At 46.2% G+C, this 17,755-nt stretch overlaps 1 protein-coding gene across 1 annotated transcript in view; it reads left to right on the top strand.

Annotated features, from left to right (window-relative positions):
• The window catches only part of TCERG1 (transcription elongation regulator 1), a 2,274,660-nt gene that overhangs the window by 2,066,207 nt on the left and 190,698 nt on the right, over positions 1 to 17,755 (top strand). The window contains exon 17 of the mRNA XM_044069876.1: positions 937 to 1,020. Within this exon, the coding sequence (XP_043925811.1) occupies positions 937 to 1,020 (84 nt within the window). The remainder of the gene's footprint in view (positions 1 to 936; positions 1,021 to 17,755) is intronic.

Below are 17,755 nucleotides of genomic sequence, written 5' to 3'. Positions count from 1 at the left end.
TTCCCCTCTACTCGACACTCATTAGACCCATTATAGAGTACAACGCCCCTTTTGGAATGTACCTCACAAGACATCTGCAGCAGCTGGAAAGGCCACAGAAGTACCTCACAAAGAGGATTACTGGACTCAAACAAATGCCCTATACTGACCGCCTCAAAAAACTCCAGCTTTACTCCGTAGCATATCGCCTACTCAGAGGTGATCTCTGCCTAACATATAAAGCTATGCCAAACCCAGAGCTGTTGGACATGCTACACCTAAAGAAATCCCAATCCCTCCGAGCTACACACTCTAGAGACCTAAACCTTGTCACCATAATAAACAGGACATGCTGGAGGGATAGATTCCTATCCCAGAGACTTCCCATACTCTGGAACAGGCTACCCATCTATGTCAAGCAAAGTTCTTCATTAGCACTCTTCAAGAAAAATCTTGATAAGTGGATGGGAAATAGGAAATACACCCCGGGGATCACTTCTGTGTCTCTGCTCGTCAGTGGCACAGGAAAATAACTTTCTTGGGTGGCGTAAGCCAGGGAACCTTGTTGGCTAGGCTTGCATAGGCCCTTGGGCCGATAACCTAGTACCTACCTATGAACCTATGACTTTTTCTGTACTGTTTTTCTGAATGTTTGTATTTTCAGAATGTTTGCATTTAAGGTGTTGTTTCATTTAGCTGTACCTTTTGCATTATTTACTAAATGTACATTGTTGTAACTGCTGCAGTATTTCTTTAGAGCTCTTGTTAAGGTGAAGTGTCCCCTCACTTAGCTGCACTTTTTTATGATTTATTTGCATATTATTAGTTAGGGTGGGGATCTCTAGTTTAATCCAGTCTGCTTCATGTATCAAGGGAAAGTAAAACGTAATATGTCATTTTGATATATTATGAGATGAAAGACCAATATAATACACATTTTTTTCTTCTTTCTTTCAGATCACACTTACTTCCACGTGGAAGGAAATTAAAAAAATTATTAAAGAAGATCCACGCTGCACAAAGTTCTCATCTAGTGACAGGGTGAGATTTGTTCCTACACTAAATTAGTTGCATCAAGCTATGGTTTAGTCTATTGGGAAAGTATTTTAGACAAAAATAGTTTTATACTAACCTTTGCCTTAACTGTGTAGCATTTTAAAAAGTAGGATTTTAGCTCATCTGATGGTTGAGCTGGAGTGCTAAGCACTGCTCATCAGCTGCAATGCTGCATGTTTGGCTCACTCTGCAGTTAGTAGGCCTGGATTTCCCAGTAGTGCCGTTTGCAGTTGAGGTCTTGTCATTACAGTATAAAGTATCAAAGTGTCTTTCTAGCTTAATTCAGCTGTGGTAAAGATGGAAGCAAGGAAAGTGTGGGGAAGGAGCACTAGAAATTGCAGTCTTGTACAGGACACTGATTTCACCATCAGTTCCTACTGTTAGATGGAAGTGCAAATGCAGCAGAGGAATCTGATCTTTTTAAGTGGATACTGTTGAGGCAGATTTATTTGCTTATATATGTGTAGTATTACCAATCTAGTGCTAACGATATAATGTACGTTGACATCTTATTCCACATAGGTTTGCTTCATTTTTTTTTTTACTCTTCTCTCTCTGCTCTTTGGCAGACTGTCTCAGTGTCACACACTTGATTCCTTTGACTCGACAACCCTAATCATGGCCAAACACATCTGTCTTCCCAGTTCACTAACACTTCCTCAACTCAGGACTAATTGAGCTGCACATATTGGGACAATCCTTTAGTGTAACGTCTGAGAGCAGGGACCTCCCATCCTTAGAAGGTAGCCATTTCTAATCTACCATCAGTGTATGCCCAGTGCTAGCTCAGGATGAGTGACTTCTAGAAGCAGAACTGTTGTTACTTTCATCACATTTAGGGCTATCAGGAACACAACAAGCTGGTCCTCTAAGGATTGATTTGTTAATGCACCTCACTTTCAAAGTGGCAGACTTAGCACTTTATATGGGCTGCCTTGAATTCAAGGGTTATCTTTATATTGAAGCTGGGGTTTATTTTAATCCACTTCAGCAGAAAGGATTTTGCTGTAGTTCTGTATGTCTAGCATGCCTATATTTGTAGGCAAAAACAGTGAGGGGGAGAATTTCTGCAAAGCACTTTGGCATTAGGATTCTGTTTAGTACACACCTTTCAGGTTAATTGATCAAAGATTGAAAGAGTCTACAAGAAAGAGCAGGAAGCAGTTTACTGCTTTTAATAAAATCAGGTGGGTGCAAGAAAATATGATGACCCAAGTTTGAAGGCCTTCTGCAGTGGGTAGCTGTTGGGGATTTCCTGTTATGTTATTCATGTATCTCCACGTTTTGTAATTTTCTTTCGTTCCCCACTCAGAAGTATGAACATCTCTTGGCAACCCATGCCATGGTGTCCCGTGTCCAGACTTGTGGGACATGCTCAGTCCCTTACTACCAACTTTTTTCTGCTCGGATTAGAAAATAAGGGAGCTAGAAGCCAGACATCAAAGGGAACCTCCTTCTGTTAGGTGTGCACAAGAGGTGGCTTTATGACTGGCTGTGGGAGGTGCATCACATCAGCCATCTGCAAATCTCAGGGTACTATAAACACAGTAATATGTTTGGGAAATTCAGAGCACAGTGTCCTGTGTTGTGAAATATTTTGAAACAGTTCCATATATTTTCGGATTGAAAAATAAATGTAGATGGAAAAAAGCCATATCTGTAAGCTATAATCTGATGATCACAGGTGGGTTCAGATCCAGTCCGTCTGCTCACACTTGGCTAATGCTACAGCTCATAGCCACAAGATCTCTCGAGCTTCTTCCCTTACCCACAATGCATCTTGTCAATTACCTTAGGTCTTTTTTGTGACTTCTAGCTAACGGATGTGGTCTACCAGTCTCCCGAGCTCATTAGATAAGTATGTTTTTTTTTTTTAAACTCTTCTATCAACAGATCTGAAGTAGTTAACTTCATTTTATCTGCAACCTGTGGTATTCGGATCCATATCGGATCCGAGCCAGCAACCTTTTTACTAGCATCTGCTCCAAGCTCCTACCCATAATGCACTACCATCTCCTACCCTCCCCCCAGATCTCGTTTGCTGCGCCATAGTGAGCATCGTGGTCTCTTTCGCTCTGAGCTCAGGGATAGTAAGTCTAAAAATTCTTTGTCTTTAGCGTGTCTGTGATTGTTTCCCTTCCTCCCCCACTAGTCTATCGCTTGTTCGTCGGTTGGTTCAAAAAAAAAAAAAAAAAGTTTTTGTTATAAAACTCTGTAGAGTAGTAGTTAGACCTGCCATTCCCCTACGTGTGTTTGTGTGTGGTAATCTTTATAGGGAGTGGTGTTTGGTGCAGGACCATGGCTGATCAGCCAAAATCAGTGTTTAAAAAATTCACAGTGTGTGGCCATAAGCTCTCACCGGCTGATGGTCACACACTGTGTGTAATTTGTTTGGGAGTGTCCCATTTGTCGACTCAGTGTTCAATCTGCACTAGGTTCAACCCTAGAGCCCTCAGGGATCGGAAGGCCAAATCGGTAGCCAAAGGCCTTCTTCCTGCATCTATGCTGGAGTCTGCCACGGCCTCGGTACCTATTACTCCCACCCAGACAGGGACTCAAACTCCCGTTTCTTCTGGTGCTGGGTCAGGCAAGGAAAAAGCTACAGTGAGTGTAGCAGACAAAGACAACAGAGACGGGCACAAGGAGGACAGGGACAAGAAAAGGGATAGACCTCGCACGAGATCCCCGGACAGGGAGCTCTTCCTTAGTCCCTCTACTAAGTCCATGAGGCCATTTTCTCCGTGGCTCCTGTTACCTCGTTTTTCACTGGAGCCGCTGGAACCTTCGGATCCGAGGCCTTTCTCGCCCTCACAGCGCAGACCAGCCAGATCTGAGTCGGTGGCTTCTTCGCGATCGACTTGGAGCTTATCAGACTTAGACATGGACAGGATGATGCGGAGATTCATTCAGACCCAAATACAGATGGGAGTCTTGCCAGGCCCCTCTCCCTCCAGAGGGGGGACATCCATGCCTTTTTTCCGCCCCATCTCTCCTTCCCGGATCTGTACGTTGACTTTGGCGTTCTTGGATCCGAGATTTTTTGGAGCTGGTAGCTTGGCGCCGACGGTTCCCCTAACCTCGACTCCGGCTATTACCTTGAACTCCTCGGATCCGACTAGTTCGGAGCCGAGTGATTCTCGGAGCCACGGACAGGGAGTTGGACCCAAGGGAATGGATTCTTTGGCTCCACCTCTTTCGGATCTGACCCGTTTCCTCAGACCTCAGGCTACCCTTGCTTCGGCTCTGGTCCCTGCTTTGGATCCAGGGAGGGCTGCCTCTTTGCTGGGTGCCAAGGAGGTACTCTCTTCTTCGGCCTTCGAATTGGTGGAGAGGGTTCTCTCCCAGGGATTGAGATCCCAACCCATTCTCTCGAATTCCACCCAGACCCCTCTGGATTTGGCGATGACTCACTTCATCCTGTCTCAAGGACAGCCCGTGCCAGAGGAGCCCCGGGTTATTCCCCCTGAGGAACCCCCTGCGGCTCACGAGTCTTCTTCAGAGAGTCCCACTGAAGAGGGCCACTGTAAGTGCAAGTGCAAAAGGAGGCATTTGGACTCTCCTGCGTCCCTCACTACAGACACTGACTTAGAGGAAGGAGAAGGTTCCCCCAAGTCACCTCCCGACGACTTCTCCTTCAGAGACATCATGGCGATCCTCCACCAGAGGGGAGGTAGGTCAGCCCCAAAACCTTCTGTGGATGAGGCAGTGCTCCTGGAGGCCTTTGGTACAGGCCCATCTACTTCCTGGGTGTCTCTGCCAGCGGACCCCCTTGATGGACCTTATCACCACGCAGGCATGGAAGGAGCCTGACACTGTAGAGCCCATCCCCAAACACCCCGACAAGATTTTATCTCCTCCTACTGACAGACAACCTTGGTGAAAAGGAGCCGCAGTTGACCCTGTGTTGGTCGCAGAGGCCACCGAAAAGGAACTAGCGCAGGAGAGTTCCTCACTCCACCCTCCAGACAAGGAGTCCAGGTCGGTGGATAAGTTTAGGAAGCACGTTTATTCCTCAGCGGCCTTTTTAATCTGTGCACTGAACTATTTGGCACATGTGATCCAGCTTCAGTGAGACCTTGTATTGGAATTCGCTGAGTCGCCCCCAGAGTCCTTATCGCCGCAGGGCAAACAGCTGTTCTCTGTGAAAATATCAACTCTGAAGTCAGTATCAAACACGTCTATGCGGCTCCTTTCCCATGCCATGGAAGGAGCAGCTAGGGCGGCCGGGACGGGCGTAGCCATGAGGCGTCACGCCTGGCTCAGGTTGTGTCAGTTCGCGGACCCCGTCGTTTATTAATACTCCCTACGATGGTTCTTCCCTTTCCGGGAAGACAGTATATGTGACACTTGTCCAGAGCTAAAAAGGTGGGAAGACTTTGTCTTCCATCGGTATCCGCTTGTCTAACCCTCAGCAGTCCTTCTCTAGGACTCAAAGAGGGCAAAAGAAGATGTGGTTCCGAAAATCTCAGTTTTCTCGGGATTCTCAGGACAACTGTTCCCCCAGAGGCAAAGGGGGACAGGATCGACGCTGACCCAGAGGTAGAGGGGGTCCCAGGAATTTTGGGTGTAGGGAACCTTTTTCTGATAGACCCGCTCAGCAGCCCTGAGGGGTTGCCCAGCTGTCCTAATCTGGAGACAGTCAGGGGAGATTGTGTTTACACCCAGCGGCATGGGAGTCCATAACGACAGATCGCTGGATGTTACAGATTATATCCAGAAGTTACACTATCCCATTTGTTGCCCCTCCAAATGTTCCAAAACACCTCCTGGATGTTCCACCTGCTCACAGGGAGGCCGCAGCTCTAGAGATTTCAAAGCTGCTTCTCAAACGAGCCATCCGACCAGTCCGGATCAGGCATTTACTCAAGGTTCTTTTTAGTGCAAAAAAAGACTGGGGAACTCAGGCCCATTCTAGACCTGTCAACTTTGAACCTGTCTGTCGCCAAAAAGAAGTTCCAGATGGTCACCCTACAGTCCATTCTACCTTATCTCTGAGAGTGCGACTGGATGTGCTCGTTAGACGTCCAGGATGCTTACTACCACATCAAGATCCACAGAAGCTCCAGGAGGTTTCTGCGCTTCCAGCTGGGAACCAGTCACTTTCAGTTCAGAGCCCTACCCTTCGGACTCACCACAGCCCCCAGGGTGTTCACCAAGGTAATTGCAGATGTTCATCGTGTTTCACTGTTGCAGTCATTATTCTTGGGTTATCCTGCTGGCAGGCTACCCGCAGTCAGCCTGAATTCCAAAGTCTTGGTCCGGCATCGGTTGCTGTCGCCTCTTCCCTGACATCAGTGAGCCAGGGGTATAAAAGATGCAGCCGACGCCATTTTCTTCAGTCTTTCTTGCCGCGTGGTGCCCGAAGCAGAAGCAGTTCGCAAGTGCTGGTCGGCCGACTCCTGAGATATTCGTGTTCGAATTTCAGATCCGAAGTCTTCATTTAAAGCTAAGTACCCCATTGGGGAAACTTTTTTCTTGCTCCAGACCGATGTCAGAAAAAGTTAATAATTGTATTTCTTGTGGGAAGCAAATACCTCATAAGGACTTCCATTCTTACTGTATTCCTTGCCTAGGTCCTGATCACGACGTAGCTAATTGCAGATTTTGTGCTAGATTTAACCAACGCACTATTAACTGTCGATACGATTTTGCCTTTCATTACTTTGGCCGAAGATTTAATTACACGATGTCGTCGGATAGCCATCCGACTACCGCATTTCACAAGAAACACAAGGAAAAGGACAGGCATCCAAGGTCCAAAACTGATGACGAGGCTTCTTCTAAGCCAGTTGCCGGTTCTCAGTGAGGCGCTTTCGCAGCCCCTGATGGCCGCTACCTCAGAGCCGCAGGCCGCTTCCGACTCCCACGTGGAGCAGACTAGGCCTCTGGAAACTCAAGATATTGGACACTTGGAAAATATTCCCTCAGATGGGACTGGAGCCTCTGAGCAGGCATCGGCTTCTGTGGGTGTTTTCAGGCCTGCACAGTTATATATAAAACCGACTACAGCTTCAAAGGCAAAGACTAAAGCACTACTAAAGACAAAGAAACAAGTGCAGCAAGCCCATGGACAGGCCCAGGCCTCCATGCCTAAAAAACAGACGCTCAAAATGGCCAAAGACCTAATTACTTTGATCAGGGGTTCCCATCCCCCTCCTGAGAAAAGGCCCAGGCAAGAGACAATATGAATCTTCAGATCAGGTTTCCATTTCCTCTACCTCCTCTTCTGACCAAGAATACTCTCTCCCTCCCTATGAGGATTCCGATGCTGAAGAATCTATCCCTTCAACCTCCCCTTCGGAGGATTATTCTTTTGGGGAAACCCTGCATACCATGAGGGAGCACTTCCCCTGGGAGAGCCAAGACTACTCAGAATCTAAGAAAAGGTTTAGAGATTTTCTTTTACTACCTCAGCACAGGCCTCTTGCTATCCCTCCTGTTTTAGACATTGTCGATTATGTATTTTCAGAGTCCGGCCTATCCCCTGACTCGTTACCCCCTGCACCTGTTAAGCCAGACAGATACTACAGGGATGTCCTTCAAGGATGCATCTGCAGTCATAACAAATGGGTTGTCCTGTCGTCAGGCAGCCCTTCGGTCGGCCGGATTCCAAAGTCTGGGTCCGGCTTCGGCTGATGTCGCACTTCACCCGACGTCATCTCTGCTGGTCTTTGGGTATAAAGGCATCAGCCGACGCCATTTTCCTCAGTCTTTCTTGCCGCGTGGCGCCCGAAGCAGAAGCTGTTCGCAAGTGCCTGTCGGTCAGATCCAGAGATTACTACTACCGAATACTACTTCGAAGACTTCTAAAAAGTTAAGTACCCCGTTGGGGACTCTTTCTTGCCTCAGCCGATGTCAGAAAAAGTCAATAACTGTTTAACTTGTGGGAAACAAATACCTCATAAAGATTTCCACTCTTACTGCCTGCCTTGCTTAGGCCCAGACCACGACGTAGCAGCCTGTTCGGCCTGTGCTTCCTTCAACCGACGAACGCTTAGGCGTCGGTCGGAGTTTGCTGAACAGTTTTTCGGCTCAGATTTTGCATACATTATGCCGTCGGATCCTCCGACTACCCAAATTGTTAAAAAACGCAAAGAAAAAGACCGACACTCGCTGTCCACGGTTTCGGCCGAAACCACGGTTAAGCAAGCCGCGAGTGTCTCGGTTTTGGCTGAAACCGAGAAAACCGGTCAAACTTCAGCCGAATCCATGACTACTACTGAGGCTCCTGCTACCTTAGTTGAATCGGCCTCAGAAGTTTTGCCTACTACTGTGGTTCCTACTGATTTATCAGACACCATTCCTTTGGATGTCTCTACCCCAGCACGTGGTGCTGCTAGGTCCACTGCAGCCATGTCTATTAAGGCCTTTGCCAGGGCTAAAGCAGCCAAAACTGTTAAATCAGTGCCTGTTAAGACCCCCTCACACAGGCCCACTTCTAGTTCACAAATGCTTACTCTGGCAGAGGATTTAATATCCTTAATTAGGGGATCCCAATCTCACCCAGACAGGGCCTCTCAGCCCCCAGAAAAGAGACCTAGAGCAGAGCCCCCCGAGCCAGTGTCCTCTGATGATTCTTCGGATGACTCAGTCATTACAGATCAACCAGAGGCTCCTTTTTCTACTTATGAAGATTCCGATGCTGAAGAATCCATTCCATCTGCCTCTCCACCAGAGGAATTTTCCTTTGGGGAAACCTTACATGCCATGAGAGAACAATTCCAATGGCAGGGACAAGATTTCTCAGATTCAAGAAAAAGGCTTAGGACATTTCTGCACTTACCACAACATAGGCCCTTAGCTATACCTCCAGTACTGCCTGTTGTGGATGATGCATTTAATGATGTTTGCACTGCTCCTGATACCTTACCTCCAGCCCCTGCCAAACCAGATAGATTTTACAGGGTGCCAGACACTCATCACCACCTATACAAGGCCCCACTTGCAGATCCTGAGACTATATCCCAGGGGCCTAAGGCAGTAGCCTCGACCTCAGCAAAAACCCTATTCCTTCTGAAAGGGAATCCAGGTCCTTAGAGAGATGGGGGAAAAAAGTTTACACCTCTGCTACTCTCTCAGCTAGAGCTTTAAACTGTCAGTTTCATATGATCCAATACCAAGAGTTTATGCTTGATCAGTTAACTAAGAAGCTGTCCACTGATGACTCCTTAGATAAGAAATATGTTTTAGAAATGGTGAATAACATTCAGCAGGTTAGTAACCATTCTTTAAAATGTGGCTATGATGCACTGGAGGCTTCATTTAGATCAGCCATGACTGGCACAGTGATAAGAAGGCATGCATGGTTGAAAGAACAGGTCTTGCGGATCATGTTAAAGCAAAGCTGTTAGATGCTCCTATGGATAAGGCCAGTCTATTTGGTACACCTGCTCAGCAAGTAATGAAGAAAATGGAAGAGAAGGCAAAATCTGTACAAACAGTTAAGGATTTCTTACAGGTTCAGCCCCAAGGTTTAGCAGGAACTGGCCTGCCAAAAATTGGTCCTTTCCAGACTCCTCAAAATCTCAAAGAGGCAGGAATAGACGCTCTAGAGGCAGAAATCAATCCAGAGAAGGTGCCTACAGAGGACGACAGTGGCAAGGCAATAACCGAGGCACAGACACAACCACTGCCACTGCAACAGGACAATCACAGTGACTTGGCTCTGACACCGCCTACCAGGGAGCAAATAACAGCACCTTTAGGCGGAAAGTTAGCCTTATTTTCGAAAAATTGGCACTATATCACAAAAGACAAGTGGATTTTGCAAACCATAGACCAAGGCTACAGGTTCCACTTCCACACCTTACCAGTAAAAAGAGGAATGCCAAACCTACATCCAAATCAAAAAACAGAAGCTCTAAAGCAAATAGCACAATTAACAAAGATAAGAGCTGTGGAAAGAGTACCAATAACAGAACAGGGCAAAGGATTCTACTCCAGACTCTTCCTAGTACCAAGAAAAGAGAAAAGTTGGAGACCTATTCTCGACCTGTCCGTCTTAAACACATACATCATTGTCCCAAAATTCAAAATGCTGACCCTACAGCAACTTCTTCCCATGCTGGGCAAGGAGTCTTGGCTGGTAACTCTAGATCTCAAGGAGGCATACCTGCACGTCCCCATACGACCAAATTGCAGAAGATACCTCAGATTTCTTGCAGGATCAGAGCATTATCAATTCTCAGCATTGCCCTTTGGCTTATCTACTGCGCCTAGAGTATTCACAAAATGCCTGGCATCAGTAATCGCTCACTGCAGGCTACAGGGAATCCAAATTTATCCATACCTGGACGACTGCCTGTTACAAGCGGACAACAAAAGCAAGCTGACAACAGATTTACAAAGAGTCATTTGCTTACTACAAGCCCTGGGATACACAGTCAATTTACAAATGTCAAGACTGATACCATCCCAAACAAGAACATTCTTGGGTGCGGAATTGGACACAGTAAAACAAATGGCATTCCTAACTGCAGAAAAACAAAACAACTCCCTCTTTACTTCTTGGCATTAACAAAGCAGAACAAACTAACAGCAAGAAAAGTACTGCAGGCCTTGGGCTTCATGGCATCATGCATAATCTTGGTCCCACATGCCAGACTGCATATGAGAAAGCTACAGTGGTACCTAAAGAATTTATGGTCTCAACACAGGCACAGCTTAGAAACCGAAATCCCACTAATCCCATGCCTGAAACAGGAGTTCCTATGGTGGGCTCAAGCATGCCAGTCAAACCCAGGCTTGCCCTTCCACAACTTTCAAGCAAGCCAAACCATCACAACGGACGCCTCAGACCTAGGCTGGGGAGGAGCACATGTTGGACAAATGCATACAAGGATTGTGGACTCCAGACCAGCTGCACCTGCACATAAACCAAAAAGAAATGCTGGCAGTAAAACTAGCAATCCAGAAATTCAGACCATTCCTCAAAGAAGGCCATTTAATGATAAGGACAGACAACACCACAGTCATGTGGTACATCAACAAACAGGGAGGCACTCATTCATACCCGCTATGCAGAATGACTCTGGACCTTTGGAATATGGCTCTGAGCTACAACATCCAGTTACAGGCAATATTTGTGCCGGGAAAAGAAAACACCCTAGCAGACCTGTTAAGCAGAACCACCTCGGATGCTCACGAATGGATGCTACACCGGACATCTTCAAGGCCATCACAAAGAAATGGGGAATGCCACAAATAGACCTATTCGCATCCCCACTCAATCACCAGCTCAAAAATTCTGCACAAGGACATACCACCCACTTGCATGGAAGGTGGACTCTCTATCCTTCAGTTGGAAAGGCCTGACAGCATATGCATTTCCACCTCTTCCTTTGATGCACAAGGTACTACTGAAAATCAAAGAGGAACGTCCAAGGATAATCCTGATAGCTCCGAATTGGCCAAGACAACACTGGTATCCATTGTTGAGGAGCATGTCTCAGGGGAGAATGTGGTCAATACCCTGATGCCTTTGATGTTAACTCAGAACAACTACAACATCATGCACCCAAACCTAAAAACCTTGCAACTGACTGCCTGGAACATCACATAGCAGCAACTAACCCAGACCTATCCCAAAGGGTTAAAGACATTATCCTTGAAGCCCGCAGACCTTCAACAAGAAGGAACTATGCAGGAAAATGGAAAAGGTTTGTCATTTGGAGTACTGAAAGAGGAAAAGATGGGTCGAACATAGATATTGCTAACATCCTGGAGTACTTGGCAGAGCTTCTACATACAGGCCTGTCCTATTCCTCCATCAAGATACATGCATCAGCTATTTCAGCAGAATACAGCTTGATCCACCTGTCTTTTCATCCTCTACTCAGGCAGTTCCTCAGAGGGATCAAGAATGTAAAACCTCCTAGGAAACCACCATTACCAGCATGGGACTTGAACTTTGTGCTAGAAAAATTGACACTCCCTCCATTTGAACCAGCAGCAACAGCAGATCTTCAACACCTATCATGGAAAACTGCTTTCCTACTGGCAATTACTTCAGCAAGGAGGGTTTCTGAACTACAGGCCTTAATGGCAGTACAACCCTTCCTAATCTTCCATCAAGATAGGGTGTCCATGAGAACTAATCCTACATTTATGCCTAAGGTGGTATCCAGAGTGTCTTTAAACCAGGCAATCCACCTACCTACCTTCTTTCCCAATCCACAAAACAGGGGGGAAAGACTGCTGCATACCTTGGATGTACATAGACAGTTACGCTACTACCTGGACAGAACCAAAGGTGACAGAAAAACTGACCAGCTTTTAGTAGCCTATGCAACAGGAAGGGAAGGAAAAGCAATTTCCAAACAGACAATCTCCAAATGGATAGGAAATTGCATAAGATTCTGCTACTCCTACCACGGAAAACCAATTCCACAGAACATAAGACCTCATTCTACAAGGGCTACAGCCACTACCACAGCTTTCTTACGAGGAGTGGCAACCAAGGACATTATTGAGGCGGCTACTTGGACCTCCGTGCATACATTTGCCAAGCATTATAATTTACCTCTATACTCTAGATCCCGAGCAGGGTTTGCCACTGCTGTACTGCAAGGGATCCTAACTACACCATAATTCTTCTTCCTCCTCCCTAGTTTGGCTATGGTATTCTACCCATTTGTTATGACTGCAGATGCATCCTTGAAGGACATAGTACAGTTTTGTACCTACCATAAATGTAGATGTCCGAACAGGATAGCATCTGCAGTCAGGATTACCCACCCTCCTTCCCCTCTGTGGTACTCCTAGGGTATTTACCCTCCTAATAGCTAGCTGGGGGGGGAGTCTCTTATGGTGTATTTGTTTGTATATATGTACATACATTGTTATTTTTTGTGTGTGCCTTCTACTTTTTTGGAAACATTGGCATTTATCCAAAATTTAGCTTTCCAAGAGGGCAACTGGCATCTGGGGCAAGAAACACTGAGGAAAATGGCGTCGGCTGATGCCTTTATACCCGAAGACCAGCAGAGATGACGTCGGGTGAAGTGCGACATCAGCCGAAGCCGGACCCAGACTTTGGAATCCGGCCGACCGAAGGGCTGCCTGACGACAGGACAACCCATTTGTTATGACTGCAGATGCTATCCTGTTCGGATTGGTAGGTACAAAACTGTACTTTCCAGATTCACATAAATTTCTTTATAAAAACCCTGCTGCTGACCCAGAAACTATTTCTCAGGGTCCCAAAGGGGTCAAGGCTTCCACTGCAAAAAAACGTATTCCCTCTGATAGGGATTCAAGGGCACTGGACAGATGGGGGAAAAAGGTTTAGACTTCTGCTACCTTGGCTGTGAGGGCTTTAAATCGTCAATTTCATATGCTTAAATATCAGCAATACTTATTGTCACTGCTTAAACTGAAAATGTTAACAAATTCTGAATGTGCAGAAAACAAGGAAATGCAGGATTTATTGCATGCAACTGAACAAGTGGGAAAGCATACTTTGCAATGTGGTTTTGATTCTCTGGACGCCTCTTGCTGGGCCACTGTTACGGGTTCTGTCATTAGGCGACATGCTTGGTTAAATGAACAGAATCTGCTTGATCATGTTAAAGCAAAATTATTAGATGCTCCATTACAGCATGATACTTTGTTTGGTGTTAAAGCAGAAGAAAACGGAGGGCAAAGCGAAATCTATGCAGACAGTTAAGGATTTCTTACAGGTGCAGCCACCCAGATTTAGCAGGAACTGGCCTACAAAGAATTGGTCCTTTCCAGTGTCAGACAGGCCACAAAGAGGCAGATACAGATGCCCCAGAGGCAGATCCCAGCCCCAAGGCTCATACAGGCCTAAACAATGGGGTGCTTCTACCTCCAAAATACTTTGTTTGGTGTTAAAGCAGAAGAAAACGGAGGGCAAAGCGAAATCTATGCAGACAGTTAAGGATTTCTTACAGGTGCAGCCACCCAGATTTAGCAGGAACTGGCCTACAAAGAATTGGTCCTTTCCAGTGTCAGACAGGCCACAAAGAGGCAGATACAGATGCCCCAGAGGCAGATCCCAGCCCCAAGGCTCATACAGGCCTAAACAATGGGGTGCTTCTACCTCCAAAAGTGGAAAAGACAAATCACAGCCATACAGGAAACAGTCCCAATGACTTTCCTCTGCCAGAACCAAGCACTTATCTTTTGGCAGCCCCCTTAGGGGGTAAACTAGCACTATTTGCACAAAATTGGCACATGATCACCCAGGACAAATGGGTCTTGAACATAGTGTCTCAGGGCTACAGGTTCCACTTTCACACCCTGCCAAGGGCAAAAGGTATGCTAGACCTGCCACACAATCAATGGGCAGAGGCACAAAAGCAAGTTTCATCCCTCATGGACATGAGGGCCATTCAGCGAGTAGCACAGCAAGAGCAGAGACAAGGATTTTACTCGAGACTTTTCTTGGTACCCAGAAAGGACCCAAAGCCTGGAGACCAATACTGGACCTGTCTATTCTAAACACATTTCTGGACATTCCAAAATTCAAAATGTTGACTCTGCAGCAGCTACTGCCCATGTTGGGCAAGAAGGCTTAGCTTGTAACTTTGGACCTAAAAGAGAGCATACTTGCATGTCCCAGTCAGACAGTCTTGCAGAAGATACCTTAGATTCATAGCTGGCTCAATGCACTACCAATTCTCTGCACTGCCCTTTGGCTTATCTACTGCGCCCAGGGTCTTCACAAAATGCCTGGCACCAGCCAGTAATTGCATTTTGCAGACAAAGAGGAATTCAGATATATCCTTACTTGGACGACCGCCTTATTCAAGCAGAGAACAAGGACATTCTACTAAAGCATCTGGCGTTTGTAAAAAGATTACTAATTTGCCTAGGGTACACAGTAAACGAAAAGAAATCAGAACTAGTACCCTCTCAAGAGATAATATTCCTGGGTGCAAGCTTAAATACAACTGCCCAGATGGCTTATCTCACGCCAGACAAACAAAGGCAACTGACTTCTTACTTCAAAATGTTGGCAAAAAAGACCCAGTTATCTGCAAGAAAAATTCTGCAGGCTTTGGGCTTCATGGCATCTTGCATTCTACTAATTCCATATGCCAGACTGCATATGAGGAAACTACAATGGTATCTAAAAAGTGTTTGGACTCAACATTGCCACAACCTGGAAGCATTAATTACCCTCATTCCCTGCCTGCAACAGGAGTTTCGATGGTGGGCACAAGCCTGTCACCACAACAAGGGACAGTCATTCACTTTTTCCACAGCCAGGCAGACACTAACAGCGGATGCATCAGATTATGCCTGGGGGGCCCACATGGCAGGAAAATGTATTCAGGGCACATGGCCCGCAGGCCAGATGCATCTTCATATCAATCAAAAAGAGATGCCAGCTGTTCAGAATGCCCTGACAGCTTTCAAGGATCTACTTCATCCAGGACAACTACTGGTAAAGACGGACAATACTACAGTCATGTGGTACATAAGCAGGGAGGCACACATTCCTACCCCCTCTGCAGACAAGCCATGACTTTGTGGGACACAGCATTGACTTATCAAGTTCACCTGCAAGCACAATTCCTGCCAGGCAAAATAAATACTCTGGCAGACGAACTAAGCAGAAACCTCATGGATCCCCACGAGTGGAAACTGGATTCACAAGTCTTCAGCATGATAACAAGGAAATGGGGATGCTCAGACATAGATCTATTTGCCTCCCCTCACAACTGCCAACTACAGAGATTCTGCACAAGGACTTATAAGAAAGCATGGAAAGTGGATGCCTTATCCTTCAGCTGGAAAAACCTAACAGTATATGCCTTTCCTCCGCTGCCTCTCCTCCCCAAGGTACTCCTAAAGGTCAGACAAGAGAAGCCAAAAATGATACTGATTGCCCCAGACTGGCCACGCCAGCACTGGTACCCAATCCTAAAGAACTTGTCTCAAGGTCCAACCTGGACATTGCCTCAGATTTCTCACTTGCTCACCCAACAAAACAATCAGATCCTGCACAGCCAACTCAGGACCTTAAATCTGGCAGCATGGCGGATACTGTAGCCATTCAGAACACTCCTCTCTCCAAAGCTGTGATGGATGTTATTTTGGAGGCCAGGAGGCCCAGTACTAGAAAATCTTATGCAGAAAAATGGAAGAGATTCTGTGCTTGGAACCAGGCACAAGGAATTGACACGTTTGTACCAAATATTCCTCAGATTTTACAATACTTAACTGAGATGCTGGACAAAGGGCTATCCTTTTCATCAATTAAGATTCATGCCTCTGCCATTTCAGCCCATTACAATACGGAACCACCTATCTTTTCTCATCCTTTAATAAGGCAGTACCTCAGAGGGGCCAAAAACATAAGACCTCCAAGGGGAGCACCAATACCTGCATGGGACCTCAATTATGTCTTGGAAAAACTCACACTGCCTCCTTTTGAGCCAGCCTCAACAGCTGATATAAAATTTTTATCCTGGAAAACAGCTCGGCTCTTAGCAATAACCTCTGCAAGACGAGTCTTGGAGTTACAGGCACTCATGGCTGTGGAACCTTTTATCATTTTCCATCCAGACAGGGTTTCTCTGAGGACGAACCTGACATTTATGCCTAAGGTGGTGTCCATTGTGGCCCTTAACCAAACCATTCACTTGTCTACCTTTTATCCAAACCCACAGAACAAGGGTGAGAGACTTCTGCATTCTTTGGACAGACACAGACAGCTACGCTTCTACTTGGACAGAACTAAAGCTTTCAGAAAGACTGAGCAACTTTTAGTGGCATATGTTGCAGGATCACAAGGATAGGCTATCTCAAAACAGACAGTTTCAAAATGGATAGGTCGTTGCATTCATTTCTGCTACTCACAACATGGCAAATCAGTGCCTAAGGGCATTAGGCCACATTCAACCAGAGCAGCAGCCACTTCAGTAGCCTTCCTCAGAGGAGTACCAACCAAAGACATCTTAGAGGCTGCAACTTGGAGTTCAGTGCACACTTTTACAAAGCACTACCACTTACCTCTCTACTCTAAATCCAGAGCAGGCTTTGCCACTGCAGTTCTGCAGGGCCTCATAGCCTCTCCTAATCCTGTTTAGCCCAGCCACCCATCCTCAGCTTTGGGATTCAACCCAAGAGTAATGACTGCAACAGTGAAACACGATGAACATAGTACAGTTGTGTACCTACCATAAATGTAGATGTTGGAGTGTATTCACTGTTGCAGTCCAGGTTACCCTCCCACCATCCCCCTTTATTTAGCTGGGTCTTATCTGTACTTCTCTATTCTATACAACCTATGTGGTGTATTTGCTTGTAGATGAAGGAAATGTTTACTTTAGTGCATGCATGTTTATTGGCATACTTTGTTTAGCCTACCCTTTTTGGGGCAAGAAAAACTGAAGAAAATGGCGTCTGCTGCAACTTTTATACCCCTGGCGCACTGACGTCAGGGAAGAGACGACAGCAACTGACGCCGGACTAAGACTTTGGAATTCAGGCCGACTGTGGGTAGCCTGCCAGCAGGATAACCCAAGAGTAATGACTGCAGCAGTGAATACACTCGAACATCTACATTTATGGTAGGTACACAACTGTACTTTGTAGCAGCTCACCTGAGGCTTCAGGGTATTCAGGTATTTCCTTACCTGGACGACTGGCTCTTTGCTGTGCCCAACAAGCGTCTGCTTTGTCTGGTCCCGAGAGTACATTATTCGGTTGGCAGATCTATTGGGGATTACAGTCAGTGTTCAAAAAT

Source organism: Protopterus annectens, chromosome 4.part0 (genome assembly GCF_019279795.1).
Source record: "Protopterus annectens isolate FY-2018-M chromosome 4.part0, PAN1.0, whole genome shotgun sequence".
NCBI classification, from domain to species: domain Eukaryota; kingdom Metazoa; phylum Chordata; order Ceratodontiformes; family Protopteridae; genus Protopterus; species Protopterus annectens.
The sequence above is the reverse complement of the archived record's forward strand: the minus strand, read 5'-3'. Positions and strand labels throughout refer to the sequence as shown.